The 24,473-nt window shown below is 42.5% G+C and overlaps 1 protein-coding gene across 7 annotated transcripts in view; it reads left to right on the top strand.

The window, feature by feature from the left end:
• Window positions 1–1,339: 1,339 nt before the first annotated feature.
• The window catches only part of adgrd1 (adhesion G protein-coupled receptor D1), a 65,323-nt gene continuing 42,189 nt past the window's right edge, over window positions 1,340–24,473 (top strand). Inside the window, exons 1-11 of one of the 7 annotated variants that reach the window (XM_076270326.1) lie at window positions 1,340–1,803; window positions 1,916–1,952; window positions 2,893–3,009; window positions 6,340–6,462; window positions 7,810–7,986; window positions 10,415–10,675; window positions 16,468–16,550; window positions 18,833–18,994; window positions 19,241–19,324; window positions 19,554–19,674; window positions 22,371–22,478. In XM_076270326.1, the coding sequence (XP_076126441.1) occupies window positions 1,750–1,803; window positions 1,916–1,952; window positions 2,893–3,009; window positions 6,340–6,462; window positions 7,810–7,986; window positions 10,415–10,675; window positions 16,468–16,550; window positions 18,833–18,994; window positions 19,241–19,324; window positions 19,554–19,674; window positions 22,371–22,478 (1,327 nt within the window). In that variant the 5' untranslated portion in view covers window positions 1,340–1,749. Of the gene's footprint in view, window positions 1,804–1,879; window positions 1,953–2,892; window positions 3,010–3,048; window positions 4,576–5,760; window positions 6,122–6,339; window positions 6,463–7,809; window positions 7,987–10,414; window positions 10,676–16,467; window positions 16,551–18,832; window positions 18,995–19,240; window positions 19,325–19,553; window positions 19,675–22,370; window positions 22,479–24,473 lie in introns of those variants that run through there. The other 6 variants (XM_076270325.1, XM_076270324.1, XM_076270329.1 and 3 more) reach the window with 6 other exon arrangements.

Raw genomic sequence — 24,473 nt, 5'->3', positions numbered from 1 at the left:
TGGTTTGGTTGCCTATACACACAGACTAACACTCTGCATTGGCACCTGCCAGTATAACTCGTGGTGGTGTTTGTTTAGTTTACGTAACGCAATGTCTTTTTGCTCCTTCTTACCCTTCCATCTGAAACCTACATTAGTGGAATGAATGATCGTACCAAACCTCCTGTAGTGTGTCCTGGAGTGACAGCCCTGTGACAGGTGGTATGTTGACTCCACAAGCCTACACACAGTGTGTGGGGTGTTAGATATGACCCTTTCATCCCCTTTTTGCACCATGAAGCTTCGTTCATGCCAGCCCATGCTCCCTCAAGTCATTTACCCGTATTTATTTCTACCTGCCATACCATGGTCTCATCAGCTTGTAGGAAAGTGATGCTTATTTTATGAATGACAGTTGTCCTTAGACTTTAAGAGATTTGAACCGAGACTGCCAAAAAGGAATGTATTAAAATGACATTCTGTATAACTTGTACAATTTTCAGCCAAAATATTAGGTATTCAGAGTCACTGGAATAGCTACTTTTTTGCGACTTACAGAACCATTATAAGTTATAACCATTATCGCTTCTATGTATTGTTTGAGTGACTGTTGCTCTTTTTGTACTTTGTCCATTTGTAAATTCTTTTTAAATGTTTATACTTGATTTTCAAACTGCCTTTTTTGTACATTAAACTTTATAATCAAAATGTGCAAGCTTTTCCCCATGGTGTCTTCAAACCATAATGTTTTAAAGTCTGCAGTTGTGTGCTAGCTTTATGAAAACAGATATCAGCCTATATTGATGGTTATAAAATATTGTGTGGGTGTGCATGTGCAAAATTTTGTAACAGAATAAATTTGATATTTTGTAAAAAAAAAAAAAAAAAAAAGACAATTAAACAATTTGTGTCGTCGTTTTATTGTGCACCACAAAATGCGTCTGCCCAAGATGTAACAGGGATTTCATTGGAGACGTTCGAGGTGGTAAGTACAACGATTGGCCACAAGATGGCCTCAAATAGAATGTACATCTGAAACTTACGAACCATGCGAAGGCCTATATTAAACATAAATTAATCTAATTAGAAATGTAACCTATACTCAAAATATTTAATCATTTGCTCACGAAATTTGATGACAAGGACAAGACATATGACTATAACGCATCTGTAACAAAAGTAATGGGTGAAAGTAATGGATGAAACACAAATGTTTCGTCTTGGCTGGTCATGAAAACGTAAACAACACAAAGTGTACCGTTGTAAGGGCCCCACCTTGCTATGTCTCAGTCCTTCTACATGATGACTTCATATGTGATTTCCCACGTCTGTCCGTCAGAACGGCCCATTTGCGCCCCAGTGCAGGAGGGAGGCAGAGAGAACTTTCCTGACCACGACGCAGTATGAGGAGCGGAGCGCACGCCACTGGTAGCGCATCATCAGTCAAACCCACTTAGCGTTCAGCTCTCGCCAGTGTCTCAAACGCGTGGATAATAAACTTCGGCGCAAGCTAGAAACGGATTACTGCCTTGGAAACACTCGATGGTTTACGAATTTCACATTTAGTCCGTTCCTAAATAAATCTTAGTTTGTGGAAGTGAACTGTTCTACTTTTGAGTTGATCATAAGTTCCTTTCAGACTTAGTAGCTGGCATAACCACCTGGGAATTTTATCGACTTCTTTCGACAATGCCCTAGGCTGCGGGGCGCATGTTATTTCACTTTTACGTATTTAATGACAACTATACGGGCATTTTAACTTAAAAAACTATGGACCTGCTGTACCAAGTGCTTCCTGTCACCACGTTTATGAGCGTTCTACAGGTAAAGAAGTGCATGACACTCCTGTCTTTGATCAATCATACTTGTGTGATATATTATATATTATGTTCTTTATCAGTCGGCCGTGTACTTCTTTGCTCTCTTAAATATACAGGTCCGTGGTGACGCAGTGGAACCGTCTAAGCATCCAGGTAAAAACTGCGTTCATTAACAAACTGGCGGCTTGCTTTTTATGTCATCTTCAATGATATTTGAGAATTCAATAATGAAAATGTTTTACCATTATTAAATTCTTATAATTGGCCTACTTGTATACGTTACATTCAAAGTGTTGTTGACACATGAGAAAACAAAGCGGATTGTGATAAAACTGCATCTATAAATTCCTATGTGATTTAAAGTGACTGCTGATCTGAAACATGATCTGAAATAGTTTGAAATAGTTTCACTGTGGATATAGCACTTTAGCCTACATGTGCTGTTTGGTACAAGCAGTGTCTTGTTTGCCCATATCTAGACAAATATGATATGAGCGCATTATCGTTTAGCCTATTTAGCTTTATGTTACTGAATTTGCCCTAACAAAAAATATTGTTACCAAATTAGTCCTCTCTCATAAACGTTTAAGGTGTGTGTTTAGACTGGTGGCATTCAATGATTTGAAGGGAAAACAATATGCGACGAAATAATAATAATAAAAAAAGTTGGCTGATTAAGTTGACTGTCAGGAGATGTACAGGTAGGCTACAGGATATATGATAATGTATGCTGCAAAACTCCCAATTGCGTGTGTTTAACTGATATTTGAAAAAAAAAACATTGAATTATAAAGAAAATTTGAATTGTCCAGGCAAAAACACGTGGCTTCCTCAGATCTTTCAGCTGAGGTGCCTCGCTGATCAGGACCGTGAACCCACTGTGGATTGGTAATTGGAAATGTAAGAGAACAAATGTCATTGCCAGTGGATGCTTTAGAAACCATTAGATTGGTGACCGCCACACAGGGGAGGACCAGGTCCAACATATTGAAACGTTCGCTGTAGAAGTTGCGTGGGGATAGCGCATTACCACTCCCCGTACCCAACCTCTGTTCCTATCTGGACTGACTGTGGTACACTCCTCCCCCTCCAGGCCTCCAGGTGCTGGCCACCGCCTCACACTACTGGCCTCTGGATGCGGTGGACGGGATCCCGGAGCTGTGGGACAAGTTTGGGAACAGATCAGGTCATATTAATGGGAGTAATATAAGTATGTGCGCTACGCTTCACGCAGCAGTATAGAACATTCAGACGCGAACTCACCCATTTTGCTCTCCGTCTCTGGATCTATCGCTTTCTCATTTCTCTCCTTTTTTCTTCGCATTCTCAGAAAAAAAAAACACTTCATCTTTGACAATGAGTCTTCTTCCATCTCTCTCTTGTCGGTCTATTTTCCCGCTGTCTGGATAAACACAGACTAAGATAAAGAGTGGAATGGAAGCCAAGCAACCCTCCCCCTCCACCCCGCTTCAATCTCTGATATCTGCATGCACTGACAGCTGTTATGCATTCTTCCCCAGTAACGTCGTTGTAGGGCATGACGGGCTCTTCTTTGGTGGTGCAGCTGTTTGCTGGGATCAGACTTGATTGAACTTTCTGATTTCCAATTCAACTTTCTGATACAGCCTCAATGTTGTAAATAAAGGTATTGATAATTTGAGGAAGCCTCATCTTTAATTAAAGGAGCAAGGGATTTCCTGCAGCCGTTGGAGTAGGAAGCTAGAGTTTCAAATTCTTTTTCCACATATTGCAACAAACTAGATGATTATTTTGTTTTGGGCCTTTCTTGGCATCCAGGACTTTCCCTATATGAAGAACTCTTGAATTTGTTTACAACTGTGTATGGCTTGGGTTCCTTGAACGTTTTGGTTACATATAATGATTTCCAATCATCAATGTGTGGATTCAGTGAGCCTCCGTGGGTTTTTTGTTTGTTGCTTGTTTCTAATATCGCCGTCCCGTGAGCTAGGCCTCGTGCTCGCTAATGCACACCAGAGCAAGAGGCTTTGAGGAATCCACAGGGTTTTGGTTGGAGTTTGCACATCTGTGGTGGCCTCTGTGCTTCCCCACGTGGACCACAGACACTGCCAAATCCACATTTCTTTTTTATAGAGGGCCTTTTCTCTCTCGATCCGTTTGATGTTCCACTAAATCAATCAGGCGGTTGTTGAAAGCAAGTTACATTTAACTTGTGGTGTGAGAAGAACCCTTTGGCCATGATCACTGCGGTTCCCAGTTTTTCCTCTTTTGGAGAAGAAGCAGCTGATATACACGTTAGGCCTGTGTTGTGAAGTGACGATCAGTGAGAGTATAGGCTACTTCAGTTTTGAACTTTGCCGCTGTTGCCCTTTCAAAGAATTGTATCCACTCATGCTCATCTCTCTCTCTCTCTGTCTCTCTCTCTCTCTTTCTATTTATACATCCATCCATTTATATTTTTGTATACATCCGTCTTTCCCTTTGTCCTTATCTAACATCATTGTCCGCCATCATCTGAATGTGTCTATCTGTCTCCATGGTCCATGTCCTTGTCTTGTCTGAAGTTCATTTGAGCTTATATTTTTGTATCTGTACAGTGTTGTATGTGAATCACACATTTGTTTTCTCTCCTTGTTTATTTGTTTGTCTGTGTTGTTTATGTGTTTATGAGTGTGTTTTCTCCATGTCTCCATCACAGCTCTCAGAATCCACAACCACACTGTGCTGTCCACTTCTCATAACTCTTCCTCTGTGTATGCCAATGATTCTGCCTACACTAACATTTCTGCAACAGTAGGTGAGGACAAAGAAAAACTCTTTCCTGATGAAATGTGCTTCAGGGTCCAAATTCTGTCTGCATATGTTCTATTTACTTTTTACTTTGAGGGGATAGATGCGTACAGTATATGTCAAATTACACCACATGGACCTACTGTACTTTATAGGCACTTCAGTATCCCGTCGGTTATGATCGGGATTTTGAAGTATCCCAGTTTTATATTTGTGCATGTAAACATCATATACCGATCAGATATATATCCGATATACCGATCAGAATCCTGGATAAGCCCTTATCCCGGTTTTGAGAAATTCATTTATACTAAGTGGAGTACTCTGAAAGAAACTGGGATACTGTTCCATGTATACACCGTATCCCGGTTTCACATGAAAACTGTGCGACTGTGCTAATAGAACTATATTGTTGCCAACCGGGATACTAGTATTCATCATGTATACAGGGTTATTAATAACCAGGTTTCTCTGTGTTCATGTAAACACCATATCCTGAATATGATCAAAATTTGGATAAGCCTAATAACCGGGATACTAAAGTTTATGTAAACACTGTCATTGTGATGTTTAGAGGAGTTTCCTCCTGACAATCTGACTCATTGGTTTCGTAATGGTAAACCAGTGTACACATTACTAATCACCCTGACAATATTCTTGCAGAATCAAAGCAACATTTTGTTTTGATAGTTGATTTGATAGTTGATGATTAAAATCTATTATTTTGATTAAATATGCATCAGTTTTGACTGTACAATAATGAGAAAGTAAATGACCTATCATTGCAGCAAGGAGTCTGGGTCCAGGCGTGCTTTTTCACAGTATAGTCTTGAATTATGGGATCATTCTAGATTTTGGCTGTACAAGTCTCTTGGAAAAGTGAAGTATCTGGGACTCTCTGAAGTTTGAGGCGTGTCGTCTGCAAGTTGAGGGTGAACCATTTCAGCTTTTCGTTTCCCGGAGAGGGCTAGGGGGTGGTGGTGGTGGGGGGGGGGGCTCTCTCTGCTTAAATTCCTCACCACAATGAGCTTGGCTGTCTCCACTCCTGTACAATAGTTCACACCAGCACAGCAACACTGTGCCACACACTCTCGGCCTCTGTCTGGATGTCCATGTTGTTCGCTCTATTTAGCTCTCTCAGGTCTTGTTTCTTTCTTTTCTTTTCTTTCTTTCTGTCTTTCTTTCTTTTTTTATATATTCACCATATCTATTTATTGATTGTGTGTCTAATGGTCTTCACATTTATCTATATGGAAATACGTTATGAATGATACTGTAATACTATAATGTTCAGCTATGTTTAAGGTGTCTAGGGATGTCTAGACATTGGTTGCCAAGTTACCCTAACTCCATGAAGTGTGACAGGAAGGGTATTAGCCATGCAGCTCCTCCGAGGGTGACATAATTCGAGGATATTGGATCTGAGTAATAATGTAGACCTGTGATCTCCGGAGCATGCTCAGTTGAGCTGAACGTCTGTTTATTAGCTAAGTCTCATCCCTTGCCTGACTCAGCTGATGTGGCTCAAGATCAAAGAGACCACCGCCACTTTTGTAAGATCTGCTATCAATCACTGAGATTTTTTTTTTTTTTTCAAAATCACACCTGTTTTAAAAAATGACGGAAGCGGCCTTGCGTGTAGGTGTTGGCTGCTTCACTCTTCTCTTCTTAAAGCTATGCTCTAGCTCTCCATCACCCAGCCTGAGTTCAGAGAGGCGTCCAGCAAGAATAATCGTACTGCCCCCACCCCTGCCCCATTCTCTTCCTGTAGACATTGTAGAAGGGATGGTGAACAAGGGCATCTATCTAAACGGGGACCAAGGAGGAACTTTTCTGCACTTTGGGAACTACAAGAACTCTTGCATCAGTGACCCAATGCTATGCGGGCCTGAAGGTAAGGTTCTGGTTGGTTTGAATCAACCTCAGTTCCTATCAGGGGACATTGTGTCCACATTCTCTTTCTCCTCTCTCTCTCCCCCTAACATCTTTTTTTTTTCATTTTTCAATCCCTCATTGCATTCTCATGTGTTCAGGTTCTCCCCCCAAACACACATTCCTGCGATATTCATCTCTCATTTGTTTTATTAATCCTTTCCCCTCTTTCCTCCACTCTCTCCATTTTCCGCTTCTCCTTTGCCTTGTTTTCCTTTCTTTATCTGGTTCTCCCCAGTTTCTGTTCCATTGTATATTTTTGCAAAACGGTGCCATGACTAATACGACACAAAACATTTCAGCTGCAAAATCATGTAATGGACCATCGCTTCTCTTTTCATTTCGTGCTATGCCTACACCATGGCTGCAGTCATCATCTGTTATTTGTTTCATATTTTACCATCCCAGAATCCAATGAGCACACAGAAGAAAAAAGAAAAACTATCGTTTTTATTTACGTATCATTTGTTTAATGGTCACAGTTGCTTGGTCAGTTCTGTGGTTACACTATTGCTTATGCTGGAGGTAGCCTGACTCAAATAAAAGTACGACATTGTCCAATTACGGGTATAAAAAGCCAGTGTTTGGAGAGCTCCTGGCAGAAGCCGATATAGGTCACGCAAATGAGCCCGACCATCCCCAGATATCATAAATAATGCTGCTAGAAATATTTCTGTTGGCACTTTTCATTAGCTTCATCAACATCCTGTTCCACGTGGTCAAAATGGATCCACTGCACCATGGTGAGGATTTGAACTCTGAAGCCATGTTGTTCTTTTCCCCCCCTGCATCTTGTCGTGAGATCAGGGCGAGTCGAAGAGCGCTTGAAAGAAAATTTCCGCTTTCATCTCAGAACTGACACGGGTTTGCCTTCCCATATGCCAAGATACACGATCAGTATTCTGGGGTGATTCAGTGGCCTTGGAAAGCCCTCTGACACAGTTTAATTGAATTTGGACCCATTAATAGGACTTGGACGTGACCTCCCATTAGCGCACTCCTGCTTGGCCATTATCTGTCTGTTTTTATTATTTTTCTACAAGGAAATATGACAATAATATTTTAGCCTGTGTCAAAGCTCATGTCATTTAATCTTCTGAGACACACAGAGTTGTGTGAGCCACGGCGGCTACAGTCTGATGAAGCTCTGTGACACATGTGATGACATAATCCATCACTTTGAAACACTGTCGCAAGTGTTGCGAAATTAGCCTAATTGATACCACACTGTCAAAAAATAATTGTTATTGAAAAAACAAACGGATAAATAAAAACATGTTTTTTTCTTCTTCTTCTTCCCTCGCAACAGGCATTACATTTTCTTTTTTCTGGAAGGACCAAGAGGTGGACTCCCGTTTCAGCATCGCCTCTGGAGGTAAAGGCATGTCCAACGGCTTCTCTGTGTACACCAACCCACTCGGGGGGTACGTGGAATTCTACACCAGAGGCAACTCCAAGAGGTGGATGGCCAAGATTGATCTTCCAGGTACTGATGGTGTGTGTGTCTGTGTGTGTGTGTCCAAGACAGAGAGGAAGAGAAAGAGATTTTGGCACATGGATATTGAGTTTAATCTGTGAACCCACAGGTATGTGTCTATGTTTGTATGGCGACTGGCGAAAAAGGAGGCTTTTTAGGCCAATTATATGCACATTTCTGTGTTGTGTCATCCTGTGAGTGTGAGTGTGTGTGTGTGTGTGTGTGTGTGTGTGTGTGTGATTGCATATTCTCGCACATCTGTGTTTGTTGGCATCGTGGGGTGTGTGGGACGTTCTAAGAGGAGGTTTTTGGATTTGCACTCCAGCCAAACCTCCCTGCCGTTCTAATTTCATACACATGGCTACATTTTAAACGTATCCTTTTTTAAAATCTTAACCCCGTTTAGATACTGCTATTTTAACTAGAATGGTATGAATTTCCTGTTGAAAATATTCAGTTCAATCTAGTTCAAACATCCATGCAACTTATCAATTTGGTCATGACAAAGGATGTCTGGTTTGGCTTTATTTTAAACAACGCTATATTAAGAATTGTATAGATGCCTATGCAAAAGCCTATGTAATATTATTACAGTTGGTTGGTCTTGTTGGTATTGGGTCAGTCTCCTTGCATTCAGCTGGGCCATGTTGACCAGCAGGCCCAATGATAGCACAGTCTGCTCAAAGTGTGTGTTTTGTGATAAGCCTCGCGTGAGAGTGCCATGTCACATCTGACACCGAAAAAATGCTAAGTTAGCAAGTGGACTGTTGAAAATCCCCCTACGGTCAAATGGCTCTGGAACATAGGGGCTGAAGTCATTGCATGAGTGAAGCCCTTGGGTTTACTGAAGGCTTATAAGGCTCTTACCGCTTCTCTGACATTGACCTAATAAGTCCTCAGGCCAAGTCACACTATGTTCCTGAACCACGGAACGCTGTCCTCTTTCCCCGAAATATGGAGTGTGGAAAGGTGTTTCCTTTCAGCATAAAATCATACCTGGATAACTTGAACAAATGAATTTATTGTGACTGATGCCTTTTTGGATAGCTTGATTTATTGATTCATGCACACTATACAGTATATATACTTATTTTTAAAGTAATGTTGGAGCAGTATTCACACCCTATAGTGCTTTACAAAGAGAGAAAAAAAAAGTGCACTTATGATTATTTTCAGTGTTGTGTTCTATGGGAGTCTTGTTGAAGTGAATCATTATATTAAACTGTCCGGACGTTGTCAGGTTTTGTCCTTGGTTTTGCTGTTCGATACCAGTCCAATACTCTCCATTCAAATCTACACAAGCTCAGAGTTGGAGGCGTCAGACTCTAAAGCCATAGGCTATACACACTGAAACCATTTTCCATATGTACAGTACATAGATGATTCCTTCCCCTCTCTCAAGCCCCAGGCCCCACTTTTGCTCGTTGCGCTCTTGAGATTCTGAATCCCTTAGTTTACAAAATTCCCCTCAAGACGGAATCGCCACCCACTATAGATCCAGCGCGCATCAAAGCCATTTTCCACTTGCTCTGAGATATTTCCTTTTCAGAGGCCTGCGTTTGCTTTGCAGTGTGCGATCATAAAAACAGCATGACACAATTACTCTTCATCTGTTTCCCATTCAGGGTAGTATAATGTTTCTCTCTCTCCCTGAAATTGGTTGACCTCTCATCTGTGACATAAGTGAAGGCCGGCCATTGTCGGTCTAAGGCAGACCGTCCTGCTTAAGCGCTGGACCCAGTGGATTACGGGCCGATGAGCTTACTGGTTCCTCAGGTGCCTTGTGTTGTCTTTCAATTTGACTGAGGCTGTTTTTTCCTTTTGAAAGGCAAAGACTGAAGGGGTTTCAGTGATGTATATGGTTTGTGTTTGTGCGTTTGGTCGAGCCATATAGATTTTTTTGTTGGTGTGTGTGTGTATATGTGTGTGTGTTTTTCTCTGTGATTGTAGTCTGTGTATCCCTGGAGAGGTACCTAATGCCTGTTCTAATGAAATGTCCAGACAGGAAATGCCTCAGCCATAGCTGGAATGGCCCATCTGTCTTCTCTCTCCATTATGGGGAGATGTTAGAGCAGTGTCAGACAGAGTAAGACTAGCCCGCTTTAATCATAACTACCATTTTGTCTACCACTGTAATTATAACACAAGAAACACCAGAGTCATATAAGTATTTATAAGTACTAAAACTAACTGCAGTAATAAGTGATTTTCCCTCTCATTAAGTACTATGTTGAACACACACATTTTATTCATTCATTGTATTCTCTTTCTCTTCTCTTCTCTTCTGATCTTCTCCCTCACCATCACTGCTAATGTCTTTCATCACCTTCCGGCTCTCCCATATATTTTTCCTCTCTCTCTCTCTCTCTCTCTCTCTCTCTCTCTCTCTCCCTCTTTCTCTCCCTCTTTCTCTCTCTCCATCCACTGTTCCCCCCAGGTCCTTACTGGACACACATTCTCTTCACTTGGACCATGAAAGATGGTCTGAGTGTCTACATCAACGGGTCATTCAGTGTCAGTGACACTAAAGGAAACTTCTCCCAGAACTATGGGGACACCTACCCTCACCTGGTTATTGGTATGGGAAACGACTTCAAATCGAAGCGTCACTATGCCACGGGCGCCTTTGATGAGTTCGTGATCTGGGAACGAGCGCTGTCTCCAGAAGATATCAGCATGTACTACAAAGCAGCCATTGGTAAGACAGAGAGGATTGCTATCATTCTCATGCACTGTGCATGTCCTTCCGTTTTAAAGGGAGAATTTGGGATTCTTTCTTTTTTGTTTTGTTTAGGTCTAACATTTTTAATGTGAACATTAAACAGTTAACCCTTCAGAAGGCTTTGCATTGGAAACTTACAAGACATGTGGGACATGTTTTTTCTGGCTCATTTTATTAAAAGTGCTTTGTAACATGGAGAATCCCTACGGAGATAACTATGTCTCTGTTTACCTCTAAGAAACTTTATAAAATATCTGTTTATACAGTCAATGCCTTATGTCTGTCTTCCTCTGTCTCTGAGCAAGAATAGTTGGGAAGAATCCCGGAGTTTCCCTTTAAGTCTATCTGATATTGGCAACATTAGCCTTTGTTAAGACAAAGTATTCATGGAAAATTAAAGCTCTTTCCATAACCTGCTTGATGACGTTACTGATTGTCTTTTTTATAAACTGTTTCTAATGTTAATCTTAGATGTGTAACAAAATGAAATAACAGATTGTATCTCCTCCTACTGTAGAGAACTTAATGCTCTCTCAGTATAGGTACTTCTCTGGCTTGACTGATTAAAAAAAGGATATCTGACATTTTACAGACCATGTCCTTTTTTACACAGTGTAAAGCAGGAAATAAAATGGTCTATAAAAGCACCAGGCCGAGATGAAGGTGATGGTCTGGCACCTGCCAAAGCTATTGGGCAACTTTGCCTGTTGGCAGCTCCAGTGCACATTCTCTGGCACAAGCTGTTGTCATCCCTTATAGAGATTTGGCTGCTCTCTTTCTCTCTCTATTTGTCCTCTTTCATTATTTTGGTCTCTCTCACTTTCTCTTTGAGTCTGTTTTGCTGTCTGTCACATACGCGCTCTTCACTCTTGCCTCTCTCTCTCTCTCTCTCTCTCTCTCTCTCTTTCCCTCTCCCTCTCTCTTTCCCTCTCTCTCTCTCTCTCTCTCTCTCTCTCTCTCTTTTTCTCAGTGAGCTTTCATTCCTTTCACTCTCCTCATGTCTTTCCCTTTGTTTCCTTTCCTCTCTTCCTCTCTACGTCCCTCTGTAGCTCCTTCTCTTTGTCTCTCCCTCTATCCCTCGAGTTTCAAGTTGACAGCCAAGTCGCCACCCTCCTCCACCAGGCTTTGTGCGGGGGAGTCCCTCGGACAGCTAAAACAGGATAAATAATCCTCATCTTTGGGTCATCTGGTGTCACTCCCGACCACCCACCCCCACCCCACTCCTCAGGCTCCTGGCCTAGGGAGCACAAGGGCCTCTCCTGCATATCTTGCCCTTATATGAGGTCCGTGCAGTGGCGCACTGTCGTGATCAGCGCCAGCTCGGGGCCGTTTCATTAGTCAGGATCAGAGAACGCTCTCGCTTGCTTGCTCGGGCCTCTGCTGTTTTTTAAGAGCACTGTAACCCTGGGTCCCGGGACGTGCTGTTTAGAATAAGTCAAGGTGGTTGTGATGCCGAGGTCGGCCTCAACTCACTCGCGGGGGAAAACACGCTGTCCTGCCAATGGAGCAGTGCAACCCAAGCCACAGCTGCTCTGCACAATGGAGAGCAAGTTGGGGAATCTCTGGCTTAAGTATGTGCAAGATATTATATTAGAAACATATATCATATTATCATTATTATTATTATATATCCAGATTTACTGCTGATATTAAGGCTCTATAACAACTTTACAAGGCTGCTATAACACATTCTATAGATGAGGGATGAGGTATTGCTTATGAGGATATTTTTAGTAATATCTATCTCAGTAATTTTGATCTGCATGGTTTTTAATAACAACATATTGTACCCATCAAATGGTTAGAAGAAAGCTTAATTAAATAACGATGCCTCAGAGAGTTTCACTGAGCGTCCCATGAACGTTCCTCTTAATCCGCTTCCAGGCTTTCCTGAAACCGCACGACGGAGATAACTCAGCTCATATGGCCGCTCGTCCTCCCCCTCGCACAGAGACGAGGGACGATGCTTCCTGTTTCCTTTGTTTTCTGGGAAAACCGGTGTGTCTGTGTCTGCGCGTGTCTGTGCTGCGCCTCATCTGTTGGACAAAGCCGTGGGGAGCGAGGAGGACAGGGGTGGGAGTGGGGAGCGCTCGCAGCCTCTTCTCGTTAGTGTGTTTGTGTAGAGGCGTCGTCAGAAGCAGCCGCTGGTCTTCCCTCAGCGTCTCACCAGGGCCAGGGGGGTTGGAGGGCCGCACGGCACACATGCTGACCATTTCACATCAGAAAAGAATCTGTTCCTCTTTCTTGCCCATTTTTTCACTCTCTCTCATCTCCTGACTCTACCTCTCTCTCTCTCTCCATCGCTCACTTTCTCCCTATCATTCTTTCTCCCCTCCCCTCTCTGTCACTCTATCAGTTACAGCTGGCCATCGCTTGGCGAACAGCTGGTGTTTTCTCCAAAAAAAATAGCATATTGTCATGATTTCAGAATGCATTCCGAAAAAAAAGAAAGATGCCAAAGAAGATATTAAAGAGCTGTCATCCAGAAGCAGAGAGAGATTACTTTGTTCTGCTCCATCCCTTGTATGGTGATATCGCCAATTGCACAATGCAACACAAGTTGTGCTTTGTGTTTGTGTACTGTTTACAGCTGGGGAGGGCTGAGTGCATGGAAATGCATCCATGTGTTGCGAGCCCAAGTGCTCACAGCGTGAAGCGACATTTCTGGGAGTGAGGGTTGTGGTTATGATTACTCAAATTGCTCCTGTTCTCCCACTGGACATGTGTCATCCCTGGATTAGTCCAACATCGGTAGCAGGGGGTCACTTGTGCTTCAGCGACTCTGAAGAAGACGCATGGGCGTCGAAACATTAGTCGTTTTGCACTAATAAAATTTACTAAAAGCTTTGTGTGATCCAGTCCTGCTCCCTGGTCCTAGATAGGCCTTGGGTCTCCTCATTTAGTCCAACATCACTTGGAGGAACCGCTATCTGTTCAAATGCTCTGAGTTTAGGATGCTTATTTAAAAGTTCTTTCAGTCAAGGTCAAGTTCCCTTGATTTTCAGATTTTAATTCAATACTTATGTCTCAAGGGCTGGACATGCAAGAGAAACCAGAGAGAGAAACCAGTATATCTATTTGACTTTAAGTTCGGGATTCCCATTCAGCACAGTTCCGGCAGTATGTTTTGTCTGGGGTTTAAACTGGACTTCAAGTGGTCAGTTTTAGATATCCCTGCGAACACTGTCAGAATCCATGATGGACACCATGTTCAACCAATGCCCATAATTCACGTGAAGTTGGTTTATCTTATCTGTAAGTGTTCCATTTTTCTCGTGTTTCCCGCCTCCAGCTCGGTCCTCGGAGGCTGAGAAATGACGGCCTCTGCCATAACTCAGAGAGCCAAATAAATGCCTCCCCATCTGCAGAAGAGGGACTGCTTCTTTTCTCACTGCATCCAATAAAAGGATACTTGTCTGATGGAGTCTTCGCACTTTACTTGTCTGCGGTCTCACACTCATGGCATGTCAGTGTCACATGACAGTGTTTAATTACTGTCACTGAAATGCTGGGGTCTGGTTCTCTCGGATGACTCTATTTGGATAGTTTCAGCAATTCTTCACTCCACTTTGGCCCACTGCTTTAGTTGAATTGAATCCCCAGATGTTTTCGAAACGTGAAAACCTTCGGTGAACGGGCACAGATGGTTACAATCTAGTTTACTGAGAAAAGGTCCTTCCGAGTGCTGTCCAGAACAGAAAAAGTCACATTTGACCATTATTATGGTTTGTTTTCGCTGACGGTGAGGGCTTTTGTGGTGTCTCCTGTGTGTTGTAATTGTGGCCACAGCATTAATGGAGGATAATGGCCTCCTTCCTCGAAACTAGCCCTCTAGAGCCACTCATCAGTGCTTCTCTGTGGAAACACTTCTGCCCCGAGCCAAGACATGCATGAACATCAAACACATCTTTCTAACAGGTGTGGAGGAGTGTTAAGTTTGGCATGCAGTTTTGATTTAGTCTTAGTCTTAGTCTTCAGACGGAAATGCTTATTAGTGTTAGTCACGTTTTAGTCATTTTTATTTTTTATAGTTTTAGCCTAGTTTAGTCGACGACAACTGAAAACCTTTTAGTCGAAGAAAGGACATTTAAGTCAACTTTAAATCAATAGTCAAAATATTTCTCTTAAATCAATTCAAGCCATTTGGGAATTGATATCAAGGTGACAGGTTCAGGTTGTATCAAGTGTTGAGCTGAAGCCTGAAGTCTTTTCGGCTATTTCACCTAATGGGTTCGAATCGGTCAACTCGTCTCCATCTCTCAACCGTGGTTTCTGTAAATTAGTTTGCACACTCTGCATGTGACGTATGGGTACTGCCTTTGTTGCATTGCTGTTGTGGTGCATGTGCGTGTATGTGTTCTGGAGTGTCTCTGGTGCACACAACACACTGCTGCTGTCTTCCTGTATAGATAGAGTTTGCCTTTGATCATTGTCATGAATACACATGAGCGGCATTAATGTGCTGATGTAACGACCAGACAGTCTGTTATTAGAAAGCAGTCATGTCATTTTGTATACCCTTGTATAATAGTAATAATAATAATAAAATAATAATTAATAAAAGGACAAACTACCAAACACAAACTTAACTCAATATAAGGAACAAAAGGAAAACTATACAGTACCCCAAAAAATGATAATACAGTAATGATAATAATAAATTAGTAGAGACATACGTGGAATCACTGACTAATTAAGGAAGGAAAGTGTATAGAAATGGGTCTTCAGACTAGATTTGAAAACAGCCACTGATGGTGCAGATTTGATGTTATAAGGGAGGCTGTTCCGAAGGGAGCTCTAACTGCAAACGATCGGTCACCCCTAGTTGACAGTTTACTTTCTAGATCAACTAAAAGTCCCAGGCTGGAGGATCTGAGGAGCCGAGCCGGACAGTAGTGGGTTAATAAATATTTTAAATAGTCAGGTGCTAAACCATGTAAAGCTTTATAGGTATAGACAGGTGAATAAGGCATTGCTATAATCAAGTCTACAGTAGATGAAACAAAGCCATATGATTATCTATGTGTAACTGGACTGGTCAAAGAGTTTTACATGTTGGTCACATTTTAAATCTGTATCAAGTTTCTAGAAGTAGCCTTGTTATTTGAGGTTAAATTTCTTTTAAGGAAAGTCTGAAATGTGTATCACGGAGGCAGTGTGGTGGCTCTAACCTGTTAACCTGTCCGGGTGTCGTAATTACAATCATCTCGTAATGGAGACGTTCTGCATACGCAAAGCAGGAACTGCTGCATGTGCCATGCAATGAATATTTTGATTGATTGTAGGTTTAGGAGAGAATAGGCGTGTCATGTGTCTCCTTTTTTGGTGATGAAAATAAAGTTATGCCAAACTTAATTCTCATCACCAAAAAAGGAGAATCTGTTTTCAAACTACATTTTAGTCTAGTCTCCAAAATATTGCACGTTGATATTGTCCGTTAGCGTTTTATAACATCGGCGTCGTCTCATCTTTGCCTTGTCTTAGTCATGGAAAGAAGGTCATCAACTAACATATTTCGTCCTCCTTTTGTCTGGTTAAATTAACACTAGTGTGTCGAGTAAGACAGAGAGAAAACTAAAAATGGAGACAGATTGTATGAAAGGGAAATTCACAATTATATGACAGGGAAAGAGTAATGATGCTCATGTAGACATGTGAGATGTGTAATGTAACTGAATTAGGTACTGTATGTGTAAATGCAACTGGATTGTCTGTGAAAATCTGTGGCACCCATTTGAATGATTTTTGTTCTCTTTTTACATCTGCAGGTATGAATGTTTTCTCCCCCACGCCAACTCCTCTTCCTTTCGTTGTGTCATCGACGACCCAGCCGGCTCTGCATCTCTCCCAGGTCAGTATCAGTATATTGAAATCTTTCTGTCTGACGCAGTAGCTGACCTCCTCCAGCCCTAGAACAGGAAAACATCCATCTAAGCACCTGTCCAGGGAGTTCAAGTATTCTGATTGAGATTCACAAGCTTTGCCACTGTGACTCATGCTGCCAGGGGCATACGCATGGAAACAAGGCCCTCTGATTCACAGTCCCGGCTATGAGTTGTAAACATTTACATTTCAGCTAGTGGTACACAGTGGCAGACATTTCCTGAGTGAATGACCGATGTATACATCATGCCTGATTGTATAGATATGAGTTTCTCTTTTTCTCTCTCCACTGTTAGTCAAGAACATGAGTGTTTAATGTCAGTTCATGGTCTCTCTCTCTCTCTCTCTCTCTCTCTCTCACTTGCTTAACTGTTCTGTCTCTAAGCTCTGTAAGCATAAAGAACACTACAGAACACACAATGGTATAATTCTAACAATTAGGGCAAAACAGAAAATGGGATTTATGCCTTCTTGCTTTCTCTCCTTCTTTTGATCTTTCTCTCTCTCTCTCTCTCTCTCGCACACACCCTTTCATCCTTATTTGCCTGTTATGTTCTTGCTCCAGCCAAGCCCTGTTCTCTTCATTTGGCCCCTTGTAAATTACCCTGGCCATTCATGGTCATGACAGAGCCTTTAGACTCTCTCTGTAGTAGAAGAATGAGCTTGCGCTAAAGTCACTGGAAACTCGGTGATGAAACTAGGGCAGGTCAGGTCGAACACCTTCACTTATTCTCTCTCTTTGTATCATAAAGACACTCGCTCAGGCACCGGCGCACATACACACACACATACACACACACACACACTTAAGTACTGTACATGACTGAAGGCGAACAGGAAATGAGGTGGAGGTCTGTGTTCTAAGTCTGTGTAAACACAAACAACTGTAGCCATTTTTTTTTTGATCCCTTCAACCTGAGGAAATGGAAAATGCAGGATATTGGGAGCTCACGCACAAAGACTCCACCAATGTTTACAAAATGCACAGCAAAGAGATTGACAAAAAGAGACAGAGGGACGGAGAGGAAGATAGACAGACACAGAGAGAGATGAAGGAGATCAGTGGTGAGAGGACGCTGAGGAGAAAAGTGGGTCTGTGTGCTGCTCATGGACGTACAAAATGTCTTCCTCCCGGGCAGGGATGAAACGGAGAGCTGTGAAGAGTTTCCCTGGAAGTAGCCCAAGCCAGAAAGCTGTCTCCACTTCTCTCTCTGTCTCCCTCGCCTCTGGTGCTCCTTCATCAGCAGGGACAAGCACATGTGCTGTCCATTTCCCATCAGCACATGATGGATGCCACTCTTTATTTATTCATTATTCACCTCTCTCTCTCTCTCTCTCTCTCTTTCTTTCTTTCTTTCTCTTTCTACATGCCTTTTTACCTCTCTCACTGTCTTTACCTCTTTCTCTCCTTCCTGTCTTCCCTGTCCCTCTTTTTCTCCCTCCCTTTTTTTTTCTTTTGTTCTTTCATTCATTCATTCATTCATTCTTTCTTTCTTTCTTTCTTTCCCCCCCACACTCTCTCCCATCATCAAGGTGCGAGCACTTTCCATCTCTAACGCGGCTCCACTCTGCTCTGCTCCGTGCCTCACCTCTTGGGCCTCCCTTTAGTTCAGCCCTTCCAGCTTCCTGACCCACAGTTTCCGAACTGTGCAAAGTGCTTTAATTGGTCTAATTAGAGGCGTATTTACGGTAATCAGGTGCTCTAATGCTTGGCAGGGGTCCCCCGATCGCTCCGAAAAGCCATGGCTGGATAGAGAGCCTCCCTTGCGGCTCAGGTTTAAGAATGCACAGTGGACATCTGTGTGGTGTGCTAATGGCTTAGAGACGGTGCAGTCCAAGCAGTCCGCACAATGAGCTTTTGACATGTTATGACGATGTGTTTGTGTGTGCGTGTGTGTGTGTGTGTGACAGAGAGAGCGAGAGAGAGAGTGTTGAGCCTTTGCAGAGGAGGTTTTTATGTGTATTTGTGTGGTTTGGCATCACGCTTTGTTTTTTGTTTGTGCACTTACTTTTGCGGTTTGGCTTGTGAGATGTTTGCATGTCTGTGTATGTGTACTGGTGTGTGTTTGTGTGTCCCCCCCCCACTCTCTCTCGGTGTGTGTGTGTGTGTGTGTGTGTGTGTGTGTGTGTTTGTGTGTGCATTAATGTGTGTATTATGATGATATTTTGTGTGTGTGTGTGCACATGGGTGTGTGTTTAATAAACCTAATATGTATAAACAATCGCTCCATGCCTGGCCGGTGTGTGCAGGAAACCACTCCAGAGTCCAGCGACCCCATCAGCCTCAGTAACCTGACGGAGGACGTGGTTCCCTCTGAGGAGCCTGTGCCTATGCCCATTGCTTTGGACAATCTGCCCATCAGTCTGCATAACAGGACCCTGCCCGGCCACACGGCCAACAACCTCACTCAGGTACACACCGATACATAGCCACGTACACATACACAAACACACATACTCATCACATTTAAGCATATGTGTAGGCTATGTTCTTCTGGCAGACAATGTATTTTGATGTGTGTGTGTGTGTGTGTGTGTGTGTGTGTGAGTGAGAGAGAGAGAGAGAGAGAGAGAGAGAGCCGATCCCTTTATGTGTTGAGTGGAACAATACTGTTTGCAATGCTTGTGATGGTTTCCTTGTTGTTGTTGTTGTTCCAGACGTTTCTCAGGACTGTGGAGGAGATGTTGAACTCCACTGGAGCAGGCAGGGAGGACCAGACCCAAGGCCAGGCTGATGACGAGGTGAACCATTACTATCCACCCACCTACTATCTCTTTACCAAGCTGCTGGAACTGACTCAGTGCAATTAATGGATAACTTGCTGTATGGCACGAGTCTTTGGGAATGAGTTGCGCAGCAGGGCTGTTGACAACTACAGCACATTATACTATTAGAACTATTGTGAAGTTTTTGTTACATTGTCTTCCATATGGAATCTTGGCTAATTAAGTTTATCTTTCATTTTTGCAGTCTGCCCCTGTGGTAAATGAGCTGATCGAGACAGTGGACAAGGCCATGGATGGTTTGGTGAATATCCTGGAAGTGAAGTCTAAAGCCCCTGTTGCCGTCCAGGGCAAGTCTCGAGTAGCAGGTCAGTCCCATAACAGCACTGTATAATGTATTATATGTCCTGCAGAACTTCTCTGCACAATGATGATGATGTGGCTAATGCAGGAAATGACTCTAAGGTAGTATGGTCATATTAGGATTGTTACAATGTCATATATTAGAAATAATGCATATAAAGTTATAACAACATTGGTAAAAATGTCATTACATGATGAGGTCATGCATTTTTGGACAATGTTGATCAAGTTGTTTCATTTTATTACATTATTCATTGAATCACAAAAGGAAACATTATTCAGGATAACACACACACACATGCCCTTCTGTGTTCCCGTTTTGTCAGCTCCAGTGTGTGTGTGCGTTTGTGTGCGTGCGTGTACGTGTACGTGTGCGTGTCCGCGTGCGTGTGTGTGTGTGTGCGCGTTAGGTTATTGGGCGATGTCCCCTAAATTGGCATTTGACGATGTGTAGAGTAAAACATCGTATCGTGGGGGGGCGGGGGTAGTGTAGTAGTAAACACTACCATATGTCTGTACAGAAATACATTTAAAAAACACATACAGAAATATACTATATATATTATATAGGCTATACGGCCTGATGAAAGTGGACAGCTAAAAGAGACATACTGACCAGGCTACCGAAGTTGTGTGGAAGATCTGGAAAATCGTTGTGAAAGACGGATAGACAATCAATCTGAACACTTCCATGTGCACCAATCAGCGGAATATTACACATTGCCAGCCTTCGCTGGGCCTAGCAAAAAAGCTACTTAAGACTACTATCGTGGTCACTCATTTAAAATCTTCAGTAGTACGCTATGCAGCATCCCACGTTATCAGGCTACCGTCTATGCTGACTATGAGGGCGGCGGGAAGTAAAAGTAAAGGGCTGCGATCGCGCAGTACAGGCTATAGGAGGGCGAAGTAAAAAAAACTTTTACAAATAACGAATCCCGATTACCACTCCGCTGCTGTCTGGGACTTCTGCTAAATGCATGAAATACAAGCCTTACAGTGAAAGACGGATAGGCTACCTTCTGATCCTATAATTAACGAAAGAAATGGTTTATTTTAACACCGAGGAGAAGGACGCAATTGGCGCTCGCTGTAGCCTAGCAAAAATATTTGAGCGCTAGAATGTCCTAGTCGTAGCCTAACAATAATAATTCTATAGTACTATTTTCTGCTAAAACATTAGGCTACCGGTACATATTTTACGTCCAATGTAGGCTATGCCTGCGAGACATGTAGGCTACAAAAAGACAATTACACATTCATGTCACAGTCAGGAATTATTTGAATAAGACGGTAGACTAATACGTCTTTTATTTTACAAAACGGTAAATATATATACGATAACTATTTGGCTGACAGCCTTTAAAGTAGGCTCAATTTCATTTCCAGAAAGTTAATTTTTCATTATGTTTTAGCCTGTTACACCAGGAATTAGTGACTGGCATGTGGGGGCGTGGCATCACGATGGTTGCTTCCCATCGTGATAGTGCGTGTGTGTGTGCGTGTGTGTGAGAATGAGTGTGTGATTCTGTGTATGTCTGTTTGAGCTACTAGCTCAAACTGCCACACCAATGTTGGGAATGTTAACAGCAGTCATGCTGTTTCCACAAGACACCATTACATAATGTGCAGGACCACCATGGTATCTGGAGATTCACATTGAGCAAAGGGGTCCTAAGAGAAAATATACAGCCCTCATGCAAGCTGTTGTCTGTGTTGCTCTTCCACTGACTGACACAGATAACATGCACACACACACACACACACACACACACACTCAAGAATGCATAACCACAGCTATCAGCCTATACTCTTCCCCAAGGACACATTTACTTGCTTTTGAATTTTTTTCTCCCTTCCTGTCCTTCACTTCACTTCTCATTTCTCATATTTGGTCACTCTTTTTCTGTTTCTTTTTCCTCTTTCTCTCTCTTGCTCCCTCTTTTCCTCTTATTAAGAAATCTATCTATCTCTCTCTGTCTCTCTATCTCTCTCAATTCTCCATTTCTGAGTGCCTCTCTCCTTTCTCTTTCTCTCTCTCTCTCTGTCTCTGTCTGTCTCTCTCTCTGTCTCTCTCTCTCTGTCTGTCTCTCTCTCTCTCTTTCTCTCTCTCTCTCTCTCTCTCTCTCTCTGTCTGTGCTCCACTGAGCATTCTCTCTGATCCTCCCTTGTGTTAGTGATAAGTGAGGCTGCCACAGGGCTAAGATTGATGCTAACAGTTGATGTTTAACCCCTTTAAGTGGTTCTACTGGGATGCATTATGTGATGCCACATACTTTCTACTTCACTTGATTGTTAATTCCATACTACGACGCCTATGGATAGAACACCAGTGCTTACAGCACATGCCTCTGACCTGAACCATACTACTGTAACACTGATACAACCACAGATAGAACACCAGTACCAGTTTTTGCAGTTAACATCTAAAGCTGTGACCCATAACAGAGCTACTAGCTCAAACTGCCACACCAATGTTGGAAATGTTCCTCTAATAATGAATTGAGGACTCGATTAAACATGTTAAAATGATAAAATAACTCGGTTTTAACTTTGTTTTCCCCCAGTAATGGGCACAGAATTAGCAAAATGATCATCAGATCCATCACAATGAAGGAAAATAATTTCACTGCAACTTGAGGTGTTTCAGTGTTTGCCAGCACAATGTGTTTAATGTGAGCATTTGTGTTGGTCTGTTTAGACTATTCCTTGATGAAGATTCCACAGAACTACAACATGCACACCTACAGATTCCCAACCCAGGGCAAGAACTACATCTCCGTCCCAGGAACGGCCTTACACATGCAGTGTGAGTAACCTGGATACACACACACACACACACACACACACACACACACACACACTGCTCAGAGAGATGGAGAAAGAGATTTTTGTGTGAATAACAATCTGTCCACATGCATCCTTTTCAAGAACAGGGGGCCAAGCTGAAGTACTTGAGAAAATATTTGTTGTGATACAGTCAAAGCCTTCTAAGGGCCACAAGGGAATTTGGCACTGAGCAACTGCATATGATGCTTCACTGCTGGGGCAGGCTTACAAGAGAAAGTTTGTGCGGGCTTGCTTACGTGCATGCGTGTTTGTGTGTGTGTGTGTGTGTGTGTGTGTGTGTATTTTTATGTGTGTAAATGTGACTGTGCACTCCTCTCAACTGCTTGAAAGTTCAGACAGCTCACCACCACACACTGACCTTGAGACCTGGGAGTGTTGAACTGCAGACAGAAGTAGCTGGTGCTCTGCTACCAGTAAGGCTGCCTCGGGTGCTGACAGTGTCAGCCATTGCAGCTCTGCTGAGCTGTGTATTAAATGGCTGTGCAGAAATCAGGCTGCAGAGATATCAGGCTGTGCAGAGAAATCTTCCAAAGGAGGGGCTTTTGGGATTGGAATTTCGTCAGCAGTTATCAGGGATTTACAGTTGTCCTGGTTGTCATAGCTGTCGTATCGGTTTACGTCTTTTCCTTGCTTCATTTTCCCTCTTCCTCCTATTCCTTTCTTCCTATTTCTTTTTTTCATTCTTCCTCCCCCTCTTTGTACTAAAGAACGAAATAGAACAGAAGAAATTGGGGTAAAAGAGAACTTTCCCTTTCAGAGATTTAAGCGTGTGTCTGTGTGCATTTGTGTGTGTGCACTTATTACGTGTGAAAACAGTAATTACCGCAGGCATAAAACAGGCTTGTTTGCTTGGCTCTCTGTTCAGGGTCAGATGCGTCTTGGCATCACCTGGACTGCAACGTGGCCACGCTGCTCCAGTGCGTCCAATAAATCCACTTTAATCAGCCATTAAAAGCTCATAATCAGAGATGGAATATAAATGTTACCACTGGCGTAAAAAAAAACCCACTGGCGTTTTATTTCTCTGCAGAGCTCGGACGCACGGCACACTTCATTAAAGAAAACCTAGTGTTGTCTTTATGAGCCAATTAAGTGCAAAGAAAGCAGTTAGAGTGTGCACTCGCCTCCATTTCCGCCAAAGCACAGTTTAAACGTCTCCATAAAAGACGCGCAGATGGATCATAACTTGGCGATTTCTCACAGCAGTAAATTAGTGAAGTAACGAGTAACCAGCCACTAGATAATAAGCAGCAATTCAGGTTAAAAAAAGAAGAAAAAAACCCGCTGGATTGCAATTGATAATCAAGGGATTGAATAACAGGTCTAATTGAATCAGAATGACTATTATTTTGAGGAATTTTAATCTGTAAATCAGTGCAATGAGAATATTGCAATAAATAATAGACAAAATTAATAAACACATATAAGAAAAAAAATGAATGAAATGAGAATGAGGGTATAGACATCACAGATAAACTATGGTGCATCTTAATTAGGCATTAATTGGTTTAATGGGATTTAGTTGGCTATCTGTCAGTTGATGCTGTTATTAGAAGATAATCATGTAGAACACAGGAAGCAATGTCCTGAACCCCAGGTAGGAGCTCGTTTGTATACAGTTTGTCCTGTTTAGTGCCTCTGTGCTGTTAAAGGTGGCGTCATTATTCCACAGTATTCTGCTGTTGTTGTCAGTTGGTCTGTGTAAAAACCCAGCCTGACTCAGTTTTGAGACCATGCCCTCCTAGTTCAGCCGTCTGAGATGGTGGTGTGGGTGTTTGGTCTGCAGTTGTGAGTGATCATTTAGGCATGTTCATGTGAAATGGCTATTTAGGTGGTGGTGTTTTAGAGAGTGATTGGCCCAGGAAGGGGTTTGGCTGTTTGGCTATTGTGTTATTGTTTATTGTTTGTTTTTTATTCTGCGAGAGAAGGGACAGGATATGGGAGTGTGCCGAGC

Source organism: Alosa pseudoharengus, unplaced genomic scaffold, assembly GCF_046254945.1.
Source record: "Alosa pseudoharengus isolate Yale_2024_CS ecotype anadromous, Long Island Sound unplaced genomic scaffold, YU_APseudo_1.1 YU_APseudo_1.1_scf_6, whole genome shotgun sequence".
Classification (NCBI taxonomy): domain Eukaryota; kingdom Metazoa; phylum Chordata; class Actinopteri; order Clupeiformes; family Clupeidae; genus Alosa; species Alosa pseudoharengus.
This window is presented reverse-complemented; position numbering and strand designations above follow the sequence as displayed.